The 19,001-nt window shown below is 35.9% G+C and overlaps 1 protein-coding gene across 1 annotated transcript; it reads left to right on the top strand.

The window, feature by feature from the left end:
• The first annotated feature begins 2,190 nt into the window (after positions 1-2,190).
• On the top strand, positions 2,191-18,633 carry LOC108683197 (protein tailless-like). The gene is made up of 8 exons (XM_047881921.1): positions 2,191-2,263; positions 4,466-4,566; positions 6,298-6,457; positions 12,041-12,603; positions 14,695-14,820; positions 15,787-16,003; positions 17,041-17,143; positions 18,274-18,633. Exons 1-8 carry the CDS (start codon positions 2,215-2,217, stop codon positions 18,440-18,442), a joined length of 1,488 nt encoding a protein of 495 aa, XP_047737877.1. The 5' UTR covers positions 2,191-2,214; the 3' UTR covers positions 18,443-18,633.
• The last annotated feature ends 368 nt before the right edge of the window (positions 18,634-19,001 follow it).

Below are 19,001 nucleotides of genomic sequence, written 5' to 3'. Positions count from 1 at the left end.
CTGTACAATATCAACCATAAAAATTAAAATTCATCATTAGATTCTTACATAAGAGTTTTTAATCAAAATATATTCGTTTAAGAATCTAAATTTCCTATAATATTTTTTCCCATCTGACAACAGTCCATTTCACGTACCCTGACAGCCTGGGAGTGTTAGTAAATCTATTCGGAATTTCAACTCGAATTATAACGGTATCTCCTGGTTACGAACGTACGCCCGGTTAAGCACTGCAGTTTTGTTCGAAATGCTTTATTTTGATATTGAGATATCAGGATAGCTAACGTTGCACGAATGGTTGATATTCAGCTTAGTCTCAAAAATCATGAGTCACTTTCATTTAGTTACAAAAAATCAGTCATAATATAAATAAATTACCCTGTTTTTAGGGGTTTTTGATGGGAATGAAACCGGTAGGAAATAATGGGAAAATTTAAATAATTACTAATTAAAACAGCAAAGTTAGTACATTTTAACATGGAAATAATAAGAAGAAGATAATCTCACGTTTTTCTAGAGAGAATTTGTTTTCACGTGCGATGTTTGTTTCTGTAAACAATTTACCAATGTTTCATCTGTCAACAACCCAGTTGTTTTATAATGGGCTCTCGAGTTGTTCTATAATACCTCTAATGAGGTATTAATGCACTAAATAACTATAAAGTGATTCTAGTCTATTATAATACCTCATGACTATTTAGATAACTATCTATTAATGAACTATCCATTGAACTGTCCTAATATATAGTTCCTGATTTATGACACCGACTGTACAAAAGAAATAATTTTATGCTTCTTATTTTGAGTTTCAACAGATAAGATTGTTGAGCAAAGAATAAATTCTCACGATGTGCTCCATTAACTTCTATTTTGAATGGAGCGGTAGGAATCAGGTCACATAGCATGCCTTAAAAAATGTAACGATAGAGGGGGAAAAGCCGCTTGAAATTTGATCTCTTCATCTATTTTCTGTTAATGGAGAACATTCATTTGACAATTTTCTCTTCATTTACAACAAATTTATGCATACGCATGTATTGTCGTGATAATTATCCAGCTTGAATCAAATGAGCGCGGTCAAGGGGACCGATGTCATAAACAAACATTGTGGGCTACTCTTATTACTACTTTTAAGATAAAAATCATCATTAATGGGTGTCGACTCTATGATTTTGTGTCATTCATTCTAAATGAAAATATACTAATAACTAAAATAGTTCATCGACTTGATAGAAACTTTCAGCGACTAAAAAAAAGCGTCGCACTCGAAAAGTGAAACTGGTGTAAATTTCACAAATGATATAATTGGGATCATTTCCAGCAACTTTTAACGTAAACTTCTTTATCGCATAGTTCTGATGATGTGTAAAGTGCAATTAATGTTCATTGAGGATTTACATTGGAATATTCTCCGTGTCAAACATATTTGAGAGAATCTGAGGCTTGAAGAAGCACTGTTATAAATTGAATTCATACAGATGATCAGTATAAGCATATTCGAATGTTGCTCTAAATTTACAAAATTAGGCGGTGTTCCACTATTAATATTAGACTATTAATTACAATTGTGTCTCACACAAAAAGTTACTAATACGACTATAGGGCCATGGCAAAAAAACAAATTCTGCCGCACTCTTCACAATCATCATCTAAAGTGGGTGAATATGGGTGTTGATGAGTTTCGACTTCGCTTGAAAAAGATCAACCAAGTTCGTGTGAAGGCTGTGGCTAAGGGCGGAGTCGGCTGTTAATGGAAAGGGCGGCGCGTTTAACGGAAAAGGCGGTTCTCCCACCGACATGGAAGAGTTTTACCGCTGGAAAACTGTACATCGTTAACCAATAGGACATCAGACGAACGACCATTAGGCTGGAAGTGGCCCATATTGTACATCACAAACCTTAAGGTCAATTAGTGTTCTGTTAACGGCACTGACGGCAGCCGGGCTCTGATCTTGCGTGTCGTGGTTGCCTGGTGGTTTATTGTGAATTTTCGTAGGGTTTCGAACGATTTGAAAAAAATATCCTTTTCCAAACTCATGATTGAAATTTGTTCCTTTTTTATCGGCATCCTGCTTTGTGAGTGTGGAACAAAGGAAAATTTTTATATTTATGTGCAATGCGTGCTTATGTTTCAATAATTACCAACTGAAAGAAAATTGAAAATTAACTGAAAAAAAAACATATAAAAAAAGTATTTACATTTGATTGAATAGAATGTCTCTTCATACACAAATGTCGCAGAGCGTCCGACCGGAACCAAAAAGTACGTGGAATTGAATTCATAGAGATAGGTACTTTATGATTTAGATGTTGAGCACGTTTAGTATTAACTTAAGTCTTTCACCAGAGGCGTACCGTTCTCTGACAACCTATGTTGTCCAAGATATTAGAGAATCCCAGCTATTTCAATACACAGAATATTTTTCCATACTTCCATATTTATAAACATCAATGATGTCTAATTAGATAGAAAATATCAGCGATGTCTAATTCATGTAGACTTTCCGTAACAAAAGCTTTTAAATGTTGATGATATGATTGGAACTTTTATTTTCAGTTTGAAATGTTGGTCAAATTTATTACTAGTCAAATTTATTTCTAACAATGTTAACTAATTTCGAGTGCCAGCTATCTGTCTTCTTCGTTTTATCAATAATTGAAATTAATTCACCAAGAAAAATTATTATGGGTTCAACCTAAGAAACGTTCAATGCAATGTAAAAAATGTATCTCTAAATTAGGTGAGAAATCTCTCGGATTTGATCTTTTTCTACTGCGTCTTGCAAATCTTTCGTACCGATAATTTGGTACGAAGTATAGTAACTACCCGGTACCTTTTATTACCACACCTTGGCATTAGTTGATTCTGTATTTGGTTGATTCTGTTTGTCGTTCCTAATATGATATTAAATATGCCTATTCATTTATTTGCCGCCATACGGAAGTCATATAGGCAACGACGGCCTAAGTACTTACCATCCCGCAGTATTGATAAGACGCAAATCCAGTAAGATCGATATTAACCAGACATTTTCATTTATTTGCTGCTCTCTCGGACTTATATTAGCGAGATGATGTGCATAAATATACCAACCTAGCATTATTTGCTATCAATGTAAAGTTAGAATTCAAATCTACACACTATTACAATTATTTTCAGCCAAAATCTGCCAATTTCAAAGTCACGTGTTTATGTTTCTATGCGTAAATCGTCCAGCCCAAATCTCAATTATTTTTATGTTTATTGATCGGGGTATTTACGGTTGTTCTCTAACGATAAGTTGTTGGTATTATTCATGGTTAGCGACTCATTAATTTGCTAACAATCCTCTCAGCATTGCTCAGGAAAGCATACAGAATAGCGCTTTTGGCCTCTAGGCGTCACCAGCTAACATTTTATCTTGCATAAGCAAACACAATAGGAAGAAATTATGATCTCGTCGTCATTTTATTTATTGATACACATGTTTAAACTGTGGTTAAATTTTGGAACTTCTAAGGCAATTTTTATGAATTATTTTTCTTTAGTTATCGAATACAAACTAGTTATTATATCATTTTGGTAGACGTCAAACCTTAATAGGTTAATAACCTAGTCCAGCGTTAATACCTGTAATTTCTGCAGGATAAAGAAGACACAAAATTCAATACCAACGAAAATATTTTGAAACACACCCGTACTTTTGTTTAAATTTTTGGCAGCTGCCGCATGTGAAAATTAGACTGAGGTACTAACGTAGCGAACTTCATATTTTCAAAACTGGTACAGCATTAAATATGATTTAACTGATGCAGCACTCAATGACGTATCAACTGAATAGTTACATTCTTTTTAGTTGCAAACGGTGAATGCAACTTATTTTTGAAAAACTTAACTTTTTCAACGAGTTTGAAGTAACTTTTTAACTTTTAGTCTCTTAACTGTTAATGAATCCTCCTTTTCCTGCAAACTGAATCAAGGCTATAGCGGAAGCAAAGATCGATTACCTATAACTAATAAACGCTTGAGAGTTTCTAAACCACGAATTAAATTTATCGTAAAATGATACCAGAGTTCGCCAATCATGTATAGCGCGATTTGCAAAATAAGTTGAGATAATTAAATGCGGGTAGTAAAACCCGTAGAGCATTTGTGGAGCACGTGGCCTAACACGCAAAAATTACCAACCTGTGGCCAAACTATATGGAACATTTTTAACTACAACTGTTGCTAAAATTACAAACAAGTGACTGGAAATAATCATGTCCAATCAAGCAATCAAATCAGGGTTAGACATAATTTTTACATAATTTATTTTTTGATGCCTGTCATTGGAGCAGACAACAACTGCTAAGCTTGAATGGCTTCGCGATAAATCTAAGTAATTTCAGCAGCCATGAAACGTAAGTCATTTGCTTTTGATTTTCATGTTTTCCCGCTATTTATTTTGAATAAATAATTATATATAGTGTTGATATTTTCCAGACCGGATCAACTACGACATTCCGTGTCAAGTTTGCCAGGATAACTCGTCCGGCAAGCACTACGGCATCCATGCTTGCGATGGCTGTGCTGGCTTCTTTAAGGTGAGAGAATAATATATTAAGGTATTTAATTTAATATTAAAGGCAATATAATATAATAAGTTTAGGAATTTTTATTTAATATAATAGGTTTAAGTCTAATTTGAAGTTGAAGTCTAATATAATAGGTATATTAATTTGTTCGAAGTTATAAAATTTAGGATATTACTGATAATAATACCTAATAAAGATGGACTAAATTTGATTTTTCTTCTTCACGGGGTTTTCAAACTTATGAATAAACGAAGTTAATTCCTTATTTAAAATGAATAAAGTTAAAGAAAGCGGTTTGAATGAATTTTCAAAATGTGTAACAGTTGTGAATATATGAATACAATGTGATCATTTCAATTTGATTCAGTTGCTGGGCATTGCTTATGAGGCGCAAAATTCTTTCAGAACATAACAGATAAAATTTGAAAATAATTTAATATTTGTTTAGAATATCACGAACTTCTAACTAATAGTAATACTGCACTACTCGATATTAATCAAATCTCGGTACTATTAAGGTGCAGGAAATTTCGATCAAGATTATTTTCGAATCCAACATGTTTTTGCAAATTTAATACCAGCATTTTCGATTTCTTTTCCCTTAGCGCCCTTTATAAAAATATCTGTGAATAATATTCGCGAAAAAGTAGTGATGATGGATGATAGCACTACCATTTGTTGTATATTTAAAATAATGCTTATTTTATACCTTGGATGAAAGCAGTACCATCTCTTTGAATGTCAGATCGCGAAAACAAGGTTTATCATTCACTAACAATTTCTCAAGCTATTGTATCACATAATGACTTTCTTTAATTTTATTGAAAATGTAAATGTTTGTGCGTGAAAATTTTTAATCAGGTTAATAAAGAATTTTAGGATTTTCCAAGCTGGAAGGATTGCAATCTCAAATTTGTCAATTAATTTTTCATGAATCGTTCGATATTTGGAACAAAAAAAAACTATCAAATTTTTCTGTCAATGAAGTTATTCTTCATCTTAATTGAACTAAGAAGGGCTGAGGCACAATTATAATCTTGCAGCGATGCAACAAATAGGGACACCTCGAGTGAGTGAACATACACTGAACGATCTAATTAAATATTTTCATGAGTTTTTCATGTTTCATCCCATCTTGCATATTAAGTTCCTGTAAAATATTCTAACAAACTTACACCTATTGCTCTCTATTCGTGGTATTCCAATATTTATTTGTTATTGTAAACATTTGTTTTGTTTTAACAGCGAGCCATTCGGCACAAGCGGGAGTATCACTGTTATATTTTAACAAACTTGCATCTATTGCTCTCTATTTTTAGTATTCCAATGTGTATTTGTTATTGTATGTATTTATTTTGTTTTAACAGCGAGCAATTCAGCACAAGCGGGAGTATCACTGTTATATTTTAACAAACTTGTATCTATTGCTCTCTATTCTTAGTATTTCAATGTGTATTTGTTTTTGTATTAATGCATTTGCTTTGTTTTAATAGCGAGCAATTCGACACAAGCGGGAGTATCAGTGTTATATTCTAACAAACTCGCTTCTATTGTTCTTTATTCAAGGTATTCCAATGTGTATTTGTTATTGTATGTATTTATTTTGTTTTAATAGCGAGCAATTTGGCACAAGCGGGAGTATCACTGTTATATTTTAACAAACTTGCATCTATTGCTCTCTATTCTTAGTATTCCAATGTATTTGTTATTGTATTTATGTATTTGTTTTGTTTTTAACAGCGAGCAATTCGACACAAGCGGGAGTATCAGTGCTGCGTGACACCGCAACACGGCTTGAGCAACGGCATGCCGCGCGCCTGCGTCGTTGACAAAAGTACTCGCAACAAATGCAGAGCGTGCAGGCTTACTAAGTGCCTTGCTGTCGGCATGAATAGAGAAGGTCAGACATGTGCGTTACCAGCTTCTTAGTATGTTAAGAATTAGGGGGGTTTTATTAATTAAATTATTCATTAACATCCCTGAATGAAATTGTTTTTAACAATGCAATAATAAATTTATTTTCTTTTACACTTTTTTATTACAATCATAGCGTATTTTGAAAATCAATATTTCAAAATAAAAATTATTTCAGCTTCTTAGTATATTAAGAATTAAGGGGGATATTATGAATTAAATTATTCATTAACATCCCCGAATGAAATTTTTTGAACAATACAATAATGAATTCATTTTCGCTAATAAATTTTTTATTACAATCAAAGATTTTTTGAAAATCATTATTTCGTTGATTACAGAGGTTGAATGAACTACTAAAACTACTTTTTAAGATGAGCCAATATGCAATTCAAACAAATAGTTTATTTATGAATAACAATAAAGTTCCTTGGTAATAATGGTGTTACTGAACTGTAAACACGCTTTCCTTTACATTACTGTGCAAAAATTTCTAATATCGTGAGTCAAATCACCCTTAGGCTCGTATCATTCATCATGCATGCTCGCCGTCATTCATCGTGCTTAACTATTCATCAGGTTTTTTTCTCATTTAATAATTACTATTTAATATTAAACGTCGATTAATTTTGAATTAGCTCACATTTAGGAATTGCTAGTCTCATTTTTATGGTTATTCTGTTCAAAATATTATTGGAACTACAATATTCACTAAATTTTAATTCGCTTAATTTTACTTGGGCTTCAAAGTTTTTGCATGTCATCAAAAATTCCAATAGCTCTGCCTCATTTACAGATAGGAATCCTAAAACAAGCTTTTTTACTCTTTGAAAACTACTTAGTTTAACGATGTAATGTTCTTACATGAAATGAAACAAAATTGCCATTTTATTTCAATGAAAAGGGCTGTTTAATTTCAATTCAGCTGTTATCTATTGGCTAATTCGCTATTGAGCTGATGGCAAATGAGTTATTTTGATAAAAATTCATCAGAAACACGCATGACAAAATCCTGGATGCCTCATTAAAATACTATTAAAAATCGATTAATCTGGTTTGGCGAGCTTTGTGTTATGTCTCTCCTGATAACTGATCAATAAATCCAACCTATGCATCGGGGTACTGCCTTATTCTTGAGCGGGAGTAGGGAGTGAGTCGAAAGAAATGAACCTTTCCCACAGGCACTTGAATCTAAAGCTTCAGTTCGGATGATCCCGACGCTCTTGAGCATCGATTTTGATCGTTGAAACGCCAACACTTCTACGTCAGTCGTCAATGGGCTGAAATCATTAAAATCGATACACAGAGAGACAGTTATTCGGCTTGTGTTCGAGTGCCCGAAAGTTCAGCGCTGTAAAGACTTCTAAAAATATGAATTCGATCAATATGATCTTGAGTCAACACGCCATAAGCACTCGAGACGGCCAGAGTGGACAGCCATAGAGGGTGCGGAGAGCTGCCGTCTAGTCCCGAGATCGCGTGGAATTCTAGGACGAGGTTTACTGGCACAGAACTGGGGGAACCACGAACTTATTTCCTAGGACGAAATAAACAGAGGCAATTAACAGGCGTTGAGATTCAATAAATGTATAATAGGCTCTGCAAATTTTCATATTGAACATAATTTTGTGCGCGTGTATTGAACACGTCCACAATAACTGTGAAAAAGTGTTAAAAAATTATCAAGGGATTTTTTTAATTATGACTTTCTAATGAGACAATTTTCAGAGTCATGTCATTTACAAAAAAGTTATCAATTAATAAAAACATGACTGTTAATTAATGATAACTGTTAAGTTACAATACAACTTGGACTATAAATTTTAGAAGCGGTTCAATAATCATAGAAGTTTTAAAACGAATAACGGAGTACGTGAAACACAATCATTCTTTAAATACGTTATTATCAGTTGTTAGCCGTACAGTGCAGCAAAGTTTTAACGTAAAGGACGATTAATATGTGCATTATTTGTAAATATTCATATCCACTTAATAATCAAAATTTTCGTGTATTGCAACTCTGTAACCAACTTTGTAACGTTGTTGAACCAACTCCAACTGAGATATATATGATCTAAAAAGGAAGCCCTATATCTTCTGCCTCTACTACCGCCTGCACTTCAGTGTTCCTGAGCGACAAGGCAACATTTGTACAAGCCTTTGGTATAGAAATAAAAGTGAGGCAGCATCAGCAATTACATTAGATCTGCTAAAGAAAACATTCCGGCTAATTGACATTTTGGTTGCGACAAGTTTTGTACAGCGCCGTCGAGGCGTGAGCGCGGATGTGAGGAGAATTTTCAGAAGTTTGGCCGCCGGGACGATCGTGGCTGACTAATCTGGCGTACAAATCAGACTAGATGTTTTCAGACGCTTTTTAGGAGACTTTTTCATTGTGTTGAGCTCAAAAGAGGCATTTTTTAGCTCGTGAGAGTGAAAGAAAAGCTGTCGAAAGGTGCCTTTTAGGAGGCTTAACGCTCCTACTCGGACCGACCTGCATGGAAGTGCGTAGCAAAATATGGACTAAAATTTTGAAGTTGAAGACTTCCACTGTTGCTGCTACTCGCGCTTGATTGTTTGGAAAATGTTTGTGAAAACATTCATTCGTACATCGAAAACTCAAATAACCCATCACTAGTCTAAATAAAAGAACCAAAGCTATTAAGAAGTTTTGGAAAATACTAGATCACAGAAAGAAATACCAAAAAATTCCATCTGTACATTCACGATAAATAATTTGGCTTAAACGTGGCATCTAATCAGTCTTACTTAAATGCCCTCAATTCACACCAGAATCATACTCTCTCTCACTTTACTCATGAAAAAGATGCGTTCCTCTCTGCTCTCTGTCTATAATTTCTATTATTCAATGTGGTTTATTGCAGGAAAGCTTTGTTTAGAAATTTTGACATGGGTTTCAGAAATAATTTTTAACAGTGACAGACAGCAATGTACGTTTAATGTCCCTAGCGGTGTTTTCATATGCTAACATTTTAATGTGGCTTCGTTTTATTCATTCTTTCCAAATAAAGGGCAAAAGTTATTATTGTCCCGAAACTTACTGGTTTTCACATGAGTATAATATTTAATAAGTAATAAATAATCTACGTGTTGCATAATAGACGTAATATACGTATTGACCTATAAATGACTAATCTGAACACTGTGTGACACTGACTAATCTTACGACACATAAACTGTGTCGTAGTATAATTGCTTAATGCATCATAGTTCACGTTGATTTATTTTAGCATTTTGTAAACGACTTTTCAATCAATGGCAAAGCTCCCAAGTCAGCCTTTTTTTTGTATTTTCAAGTTCGTACAGTTAAGTCTAAGATTGAGATCTGGTATAGAGTATCAGAGCCAGCGAAAGGCAACTACATATAACATAAAATAATATAACATATAATATAATTCCTGGCAAGCTTAATCGATAAGGTTGAGTACTTTTTCATTTAACTGATGCATATAAGATTTTGTAATGGAAATCGAACAGTTCAGCGCATGTCAGTTCTCTCATGATTTATTCTTAATGACGAAGAATTAATGACCATACAGCACAAACCTTTTCTTTCTCTTCAGCCATCAAACCACATAAGAAACTTCAACTTCAGCAATCAAAGGACCCATTAATCTTTTTCAGGAAAATCGGACCTTTGAATACTTTTATTTTATTTTATGCAGAAAAAATTGGCTAAATGTTTCAGATCTGCCAATAATTACATGCCCCCTGGCGGCAGGCACACAAAGCATTCAGCGCCCTTTGCAGCGGCGGCAGAGTTTTGCTCTTTTGAACGCTGCGGTGCGTGAACAGAATCCTGCTGATCCTTCTCACTACCCTGCAATTAGTGAGGCTTTGTTTAGGTCTCTTTTCCATGCCAAGGTGGCAATGGAAGTACGTACATTGAACAATGCTATGCTGACGCGATGTGATCTATTTTTGAGCACCGAATGCACATAGTCAGTCCCCTCAAGAGCTGCACTCGCGTGAATATGTCAGTCATGCAGCCTCGACTGCTGACGTGAAAGGTTCCTTTTAACGTTATAAAACAGGAAGTTAAATGAATGAAGAGAAAACGGATGCTCAAAATATGAATGGTTGGCGTGAGGTTTAGAGCACAACTAACCGGCTTCTAAGATTTCTGCTTTGAAATTTTGTTAATTGGACACAAGGTGACATTAACTAATATTACTGGTATAAAAGCCTTTGAGACATATATTCGACATTTATTTCTCACATCAAACTTTCAAACACGAGTAACCTAAAAATTTTTTCTCCAATTATTTTTTTAGTTTAGTCCAATAATTTTTAAAGTTTTAATAAGCGATTGAGAAATGCAACAATATCACAAAGCTGAATAAGAATTTGTAAATAAGTATTTATTAAGGTAAATGTATTGTCATTTTTTACCACTTCTCGCCAACTTGGCGCAGCCAAAGTTCCGTAAACGTACATTAGTCGACTGCAAATTCCCTGCCTGTCTCGCATATACACTACGTTTCCAGCTTCATAACAAAATCTCCTCTTGCTGTATTATTTATCGGACCGTATCTGGGACACACGATTTGTGCACTCCAATGATGTCATAATGGTATTTCTAATCCTATTAAGTGTACATATATATTTATTTCCAATCTTTCTTTCAAAATTAATTGGAAGTTCAGACTTGTTCCTAGTAAATATATCTCATACAGAACTCATTTGAACAAAAGTATGGCGTTAGGGTATATAAAAACGTAATTGCCACTTGTCTTTGCGTGCCCTCAAAGGAGGTTTGCTAAGAGCGTAATTGCCACTTTGCTAGGTTTTGCGCATGCAAAACCTGTTTTCGGTCACTTTACTTCTTAGTGTGTTTGTGTCCGGAAGTTGATTCCGCATGACAAAAAAAAACGGTAGAGAAATTTTTCGGCTGAAAACTTTGCTTACCTTGCACTTCTAAACCATGAAGTCAAAACGATTAACAGTTTTGAACCTCAATTTTAAGATGTCTAATAGTTTTTCCCGAACAGAGTCCTTTAAATTTTTTTCGGAGGTTGATGATAGCTCCACACACCCTGTTTCCAAAAACATTCCCCCTAAAGGAGCCGAGGACTCCAGCTATGGCACAGCGACGTCAAGCTGCAGAGTCAAATTCAGACGCAGGATTTTCTTTCATAGCCGCACAAAAGGCGAGCGCGTCATTGTGAGATCTGCGTGTTTAGGTAGTGCATCCCTCCGTGGTGATTATCTCTCTGCGTGGCTGTAGCTGCGAAAAACTTTGTTCGACGCTATACCTCATAATAATTCCAAACCCAACATAACCTTACGAATTTCATTGCAGTCATCTGGCGATGATGAAAAATTATTGTAGAATTCTTCTTCAATTTTCGCTTATACCATTGATGAGGCGATGCGAAGAGATTTAAACTGAATGTTTACAAACAGTTATGATCACTAAATCACTGTTTTTGCAACTCGTTCAAAATTTTTTTTGGTCCGTTAGCTCCGTTGATAATGTGTGGCACATTTTTGTAATCTCAGAGAAACAAAAATAATCCAACTAAAGTAGAGGTTCTTCTCCTTACAGCCGTCCAACATGAGCGAGGACCAAGACCTTCCACCAGAAAGAAACACCAAGAACTTTATTTACGGACACAATCACCGGATTCTACTCCTAACTCTAGAGCGGACTCTAGATCCCCACCTTCAATTCCTTCATCCAGAACCCCTCAAGTCTCCTCAACCACCAACCACATATCCCCTCCCTCATCCTCGTTCAGAGTACCACCTCAAATTCCTTTTATTCCGGGTTTCAATTCTCAGTTCCCTCCAATTCCAGGTTTGGGTTCTCAACTCTCTCATTCTTTACCTTTTCCTTTCCTTCAAGCTCCTCTCTGGCCATTTGCTCACACACCGTCACAGTACACTCCTTCCTCCCTCTCACCTTATCCTTCATATCTCCCGCAATGGCCGGTTTTAGGCCGAGCTTTATTTCAAGAAGATTTCTTGAAACATTTTCGAAGTGCCAACGAGTCTTCAAAACCTACAACGTCGGCCCCGTCTGTGAACAACGATTCTGGTGTCACTTCTGCGCTCGCAGACGCTGCTGACATCCTGGCGGCCAAACGTCTGCACGTCCCAACCGCGCGAGTGAGTCCAAATGTTTTCTCGTAAAATAGTTTTCAGAACACTTTATGTAAAATTTAATACGCGGAAATAATTTTTTCGTGTAAGAACTTTGGCAGCGCCAGTTGAGGAACAATTTAGCAGGTAATACGTCCCAGTTACGTGATCGAATCAAGGTAGAATATTAATATTCATGCCCAATAAATTGAAACGGATAAAAGTACTTCCCTTATAAGCACTTCCCGGCGATACTTTTCAAAAGAGCAATAATATATACGCATGAAAATCAATACAATTATACTTAATAGTTCATTACACTTAGAAAAACTCGAACCATTATTGTAATTTCACTATTACAAATTAAAAGCTTTCTTTTATCCCAAAGACATTCAAATTTATTTCGACTTATTTTATCAGTGACATGCTATGCCCATTCACTTCGCACATGCTCAGACCGCATTGAAAATGTAATTCCCTATGCCATCCAGAACTCGCTCTTTCTTCCGCCTGTACCCGTCAACTTCCTTTCATACTCTCACATTACGTTCTCTCTTCCGCCAGTACCCGTCAACTCTCTTTCATATTCTCACATTATTCTATTTCTTCCGCCAGTACCCGTCAACTCCTTATGACGTTATGATGAGTTTAGGACTTCGCAGTCCAAGGTCAAAGGTCACGCGGATGCGCCGCCTTCGACGGCGCAAATAAACTCTCTATCATATTCTTACATTACGCTCTTTCTTCCACCAGTACCCGTCAACTCTCTATCATATTCTCACATTACGCTCTTTCTTCCTTCAGTACCCGTCAACTCTCTATCATATTCTCGCATCACGCTCTTTCTTCCACCAGTACCTGTCAACTCTTTATCATATTCTCACATCACTCCTTTTTTCTTCCACCAGTACCCGTCAACTCTCTATCATATTCTCTTCTTCCGCCAGTACCCGTAAACTCTCTATCATATTTTAATTTTACGCTTTTTCTTCCGCCAGTACCCGTCAACTCTCTATCATATTTTAATTTTACGCTCTTTCTTCCGCCAGTACCCGTAAACTCTCTATCATATTTTAATTTTACGCTTTTTCTTCCGCCAGTACCCGTCAACTCTCTATCATATTTTAATTTTACGCTCTTTCTTCCGCCAGTACCCGTAAACTCTTATCATATTCTCACATTACGTTCATTCTTCCACCAGTACCCATCAACTCGCTATCATATTCTCACATTACGCTCTTTCTTCCACCAGTACCCGTCAACTCGCTATCATATTCTCATATTACGCTCTTTCTTCCACCAGTACCCGTGAACTCTCTATCATATTCTCACATTACGCTCTTTCTTCCACCAGTACCCGTCAACTCCCTATCATATTCTCACATTACGTTCCTTCTTCCACCAGTACCCGTCAACTTTCTATCATATTCTCACATTACGCTCTTTCTTCCACCAGTACCCGTGAACTCTATCATATTCTCACATTACGCTTTTTCTTCCACCAGCACCCGTCAACTCTCTATCTTATTCTCACATTGCGCTCTTTCTTCCACCAGTACCCGTCAATTCTCTATCATATTCTCACATCACTCTTTTTTCCACCAGTACCCGTCAACTCTCATCATACTCTCACATTACGCTCTTTCTCCCACCAGTACCCGTCAACTCTCATCATACTCTCACATTACGCCCTTTCTCCCACCAGTACCCGTCAACTCTCATCATCCTCTCACATTACGCTCTTTCTCCCACCAGTACCCGTCAACTCTCTATCATATTATCACATCACTCTTTCTCCCACGAGTACCCGTCAACTCTCTATCATATTCTCACATCACTCTTTTTTCCACCAGTACCCGTCAACTCTCTATCATATTCTCACATCACACTCTTTTTCTTCCACCAGTACCCGTCAACTCTCCATCATATTCTCACATCACTATTTTTTCTTCCACCAGTACCTGTCAACTCTCCATCATATTCTCACATCACTCTTTTTTTCCTCCACCAGTACCCGTCAACTCTCTATCATATTCTCACATCACTCTTTTTTTTCCTCCACCAGTACCCGTCAACTCTCCATCATATTCTCACATCACTCTTTTTTTCTTCCACCAGTACCCGTCAATCCTCCACCTCACACCTACCCGGGTACCACCGCTCAGCACCACTGAGATCCTCCTGAGAAACGTTCAGCTCGCGGCTTCCCTGCCAGAGTTTCAGCTGCTCTCAGCGGACGACAGAGTGAGACTAGACCTCACTGCGTTGTGAATTGACGCTTGTTTTTCGTTTTGTTTCGAAAATTCATCGTATCGATATTTTAACTTGTTAGTAGATAATTTTTAGTTTTAATGTACGTTAGATTAAAAAAAAAATTTCATTTGTGAGTTTAACGTATTTTTTAGGGTAAGCATTTTAAACTGTAGCTAAACTCTTATTGTTTGTATATTCCATTAAGAAAAATTAATATTCTCATCGTAATAAGCAACATTGATGTTATTAGTTTTAAGATTCATGTACCAGAAACGGTCAGAATGGTGCAACCTAACCTTAAATTGCGAATTATTATGTAGTAATTAAAAACGCGATAAGTCGGGAAGCTTCTTCACAACCGAGCTTACAATCATAATGCTATTATTGAAATTTACCATTGTTTAGTACTTAGAATAGTCATATTTCAATCAAATTAGGTAAGTGAATATACCAATATAAATTTTCTATATCATGTTAAATTTTCTATTCTTGAGTGAATAAATTTACGCTTATTTGTATTTCCTTAACTAGCTCTCCCACCTGCACATTTCACTCTCCTGAGAATTGGTCTAAATATCAAAAAGATTAATCAACAACTCAGCCTTTCTTAGCTCAGTTTATACGCAAATGGGAGTGTTTGAAATAGATAATTCGTGAAAAATTGATAATAAAAGCTCTTGTAACGAGTAGTAATTTGAAGAGTACTTTGAACTGCTTTTGTGCTTGTTTCACTCTTTACATGATCGAATGTGCAAACATTATTAAGGATGATATGTTTCCCCCGCTGCATGACTACTTATGTACTTGTTAAAATCTGTACATGATCGAATGTGCAAACCTTATCAAGGATGATATATTACCCCGCTGCATTAACATACAGCATGAATGCATGAACATACAGCATGAATTAGAAACGTATTGGTCATATTGAGTACAGAGCCTCGTTTGCTGTCACAGACGACGCTGTTGGTCAGCACCTGGCACCGGCTGTTCCTGGTGTCGTGTCAGCAATTCGGCTTACAAGCTTCGGATGACGCGACCCGCGGTGACATGACCGACCCTATGAGCCTGTCAGATGTCGCATTCGTGCACTACTGCTTGGATTTTATTAAACAGATGCTCATGGAACCAGAGGAATACAATTTACTAAAAGCCATCGCCTTGTTTCTCATTAGTGAGTATTTTGTAATTAATTAAGAATTTAACACAAATCTTGATTGTCATGGAGCCCAGAGGAATACAATTTACTAAAAGCCATCGCCCTGTTTCTCATTAGTGAGTATTTTGCAATTAATTAAGAATTTAACTCAAATCGTGATTGTCATGGAGCGTTCCGACTATAAAAAAAAAGGTTTTCACGATTTTATTTAAATTGAGTGCTTAATCTTTATATTTAGTTTTTATAAAGGACAAAACGGTACGCCAATCGCTTTATTTAATTTAAGGGTCTACAATTCGACCGACAAAACCATATCATATTTCAAAAGTTATATAGTCTCGAAATGTACTACGCATATTTTGCTTGCTAACAAGCGCGAAGCAAACTTAGGTATATTGTTTTTTATACTCTAGCACTCGATCATGAACTTGGGTGGATATTCACGTTGGATATAAGACCGTCTATATAGTTTTTTTTATTTATCTATGAACTGCAGAGGTAGACACTCGATAGTTGCCACTGGCCCGTTAAATTAGTCGTACGTCTTAAAAGTAATCCATCAGACAAGCACATTAATAATTATGGATTTCTTTGTTCAACTGTGCTGATCATGAAGCGGTCAAAAATATAATACTAATCCACGAGTTAGAGACGATAGATTTTTTTAGCAAATGATGAAAGCGGCCAGAAATGAACTGCCCGCTTCGAAAAATCAATAAACAATTTGTCACAATCAAACATAAATCACAAATCAGACAATCACAGAGCATGAAAAAATCGCAGTGCTTAAGCAAATTTTTTTCCAACGTTTTTTTTTTTATTTGTTCCAATAATTTGAGTCTGTCGATGAACGCGTAGACAATAATTATATCCAAGCAGTAAATTTTTATCCTACTAATAACGAAATCGCAGTGCTTAGGCAAATTTTTCTAACCATTTTTTGATTTTTTCCAATAATTTGAGTCTGTCGATAAACGTGTGGACAATAATTATATCCAAGCAGAATTTTTTTTGTCCTACTAATAACGAAAATTTATTTATGAATGTTCCAGGTGACGAGCCAGTCAGAAACGCCGAGCTTATCCATTCTGGCCTCTGCAGCTTAATCACCCGCCCGCTCAACGTCAAAGCCAACCTGGCGACCTCCACTAGAAAGTAAATTTCTTTGAACTTACCATATGCTGAATAACTACTTTATTTATTTTAGTTTTTATAGTTTATTCTCATAGTTGTATGAACTTTCTATTTGCTCAATAACTACTTTATTTAGTTTAGTTTTTAAAGTTTATTCACAGACGTAGTTGTATGAACTTTCCATATGCTCAATAACTATTTAGTTTATTTAGTTTATTTTTTATAGTTTATTCTCATAGTTGCATGAACTTTCTATATGCTCAACAATTAGTTAATTAATTCACATACTTGTAAATAGCCTGATAAAATCTGTCAAATACTTCTTCCGTCTCCTACCTACATGATAAACTAGATTTTTACTTATATCAACTTTCGTAATGATTATCTGGCTGGCCTACGATTAATAGCTTTCAATGAGAATGTTTTTATCAATGCGAGTAGAGACAAATTTTGGCATTAAAAGTAGAGACAAACTTTGATTCTACGAGTAAGGAACAAACGTTGACACTACAAGTAGAGACAAACGTCGGTATTACGAGTAAGAGACAAATTTTGAAGCTAGAGTGGAGAAAAATTTCGGCGCTACTAGTAAAGACAAACGATAGCACTGCAAGTGAGAGACAGTAGGAGGAAAATTTGGGCATTGTGACTAGAAACGTACATCGATACGACGAGTAAGATATAAACCTTGGCACAACGGGTACAGTCAAACGGCACAACGAGTAGAGACAAACGTTGTAACCATTTATAAAAACAAACGTTGTAACCACTTATAGAAACAAACGTTGACACTAGTCGCAGTAACAAACTTTGGCACTACAAGTAAGTGAAAAAAGTTTGCACCGCAGGTAGAGAGGGAAGTTAGCACTACGTCTAGAGTCGACGATGTCACAAGAACCGTGGTAGGCCCTACAAGTAGCGACAAATAGCGCACGTCAATTTACTGATCAGTGATATGATTTTGTAGAGTTATTCTCTTCATTAAGTACTGGCAAACATTTCACAATTAGCTTAACAAAATAAAACATAAATATTAATAGATTATCAAAACTGTAAGAGATAACACGGCTCTTACCTTGCTGCTTCTGTTTTACTCATCCACAAGATTGACTGATTGATAACTTCGTTCACAGTCATAATTTTTTTTTCAGGCACGAATTGTACCTCGCGCTTAGAACACTGCAGAAAATAAGCGCCCGCACCGTGGAACAAATGTTCTTCAAAGACCTCCCGCCTAAACTCACCGTCAAGGAGATGATCATCGGAATGTTAAATGAAACCTACACTTCATTGCCGAAAATCTCACCTCCAAGCCCGTGAATTAATTTTTTTATTCAAGATAATGTATACTTCCGAATCGTAGCGATGTACATATTTTCAAAAAAGCTGCTTGTGAAAAGCACTTGGCACTGCGAAGGCATCCGTGACAGAGCCTGTAACGTAACAAATTGATCCCCTCCAGTCTAATTGAAAGTAAAACATATTCGCAGCCTCAGATTCATCGAATACCATTTCCGGTGAAATTAATCGAAAACCATTTCCGGTGAAATTCGTCGAATACCATTTCCGTTTAAATTCATCGAATACCATTTCCAGTGAAATTCATCGAATGCTATTTCCGGTGAAATTCATCGAATACCATTTCCGGTGAAATTCATCAAATACCATTTCCGGTGAAATTCATCGAATACCATTTCCGGTAAAATTCATCGAATACCATTTCCGGTGAAATTCATCGAATACCATTTCCGGAGAAATTCATCGAAAACCATTTCCGGTGAAATTCATCGAATACCATTTCCTGTGAAATTCATCGAGTACCATTTCCGGAGAAATTCATCGTTTACCATGTCCGGTGAAATTCATCGAATACCATTTC

This window comes from Hyalella azteca, unplaced genomic scaffold, assembly GCF_000764305.2.
Source record: "Hyalella azteca isolate HAZT.00-mixed unplaced genomic scaffold, Hazt_2.0.2 contig9132, whole genome shotgun sequence".
In the NCBI taxonomy this organism is placed as follows: Eukaryota; Metazoa; Arthropoda; class Malacostraca; order Amphipoda; family Hyalellidae; genus Hyalella; species Hyalella azteca.
This window is presented reverse-complemented; position numbering and strand designations above follow the sequence as displayed.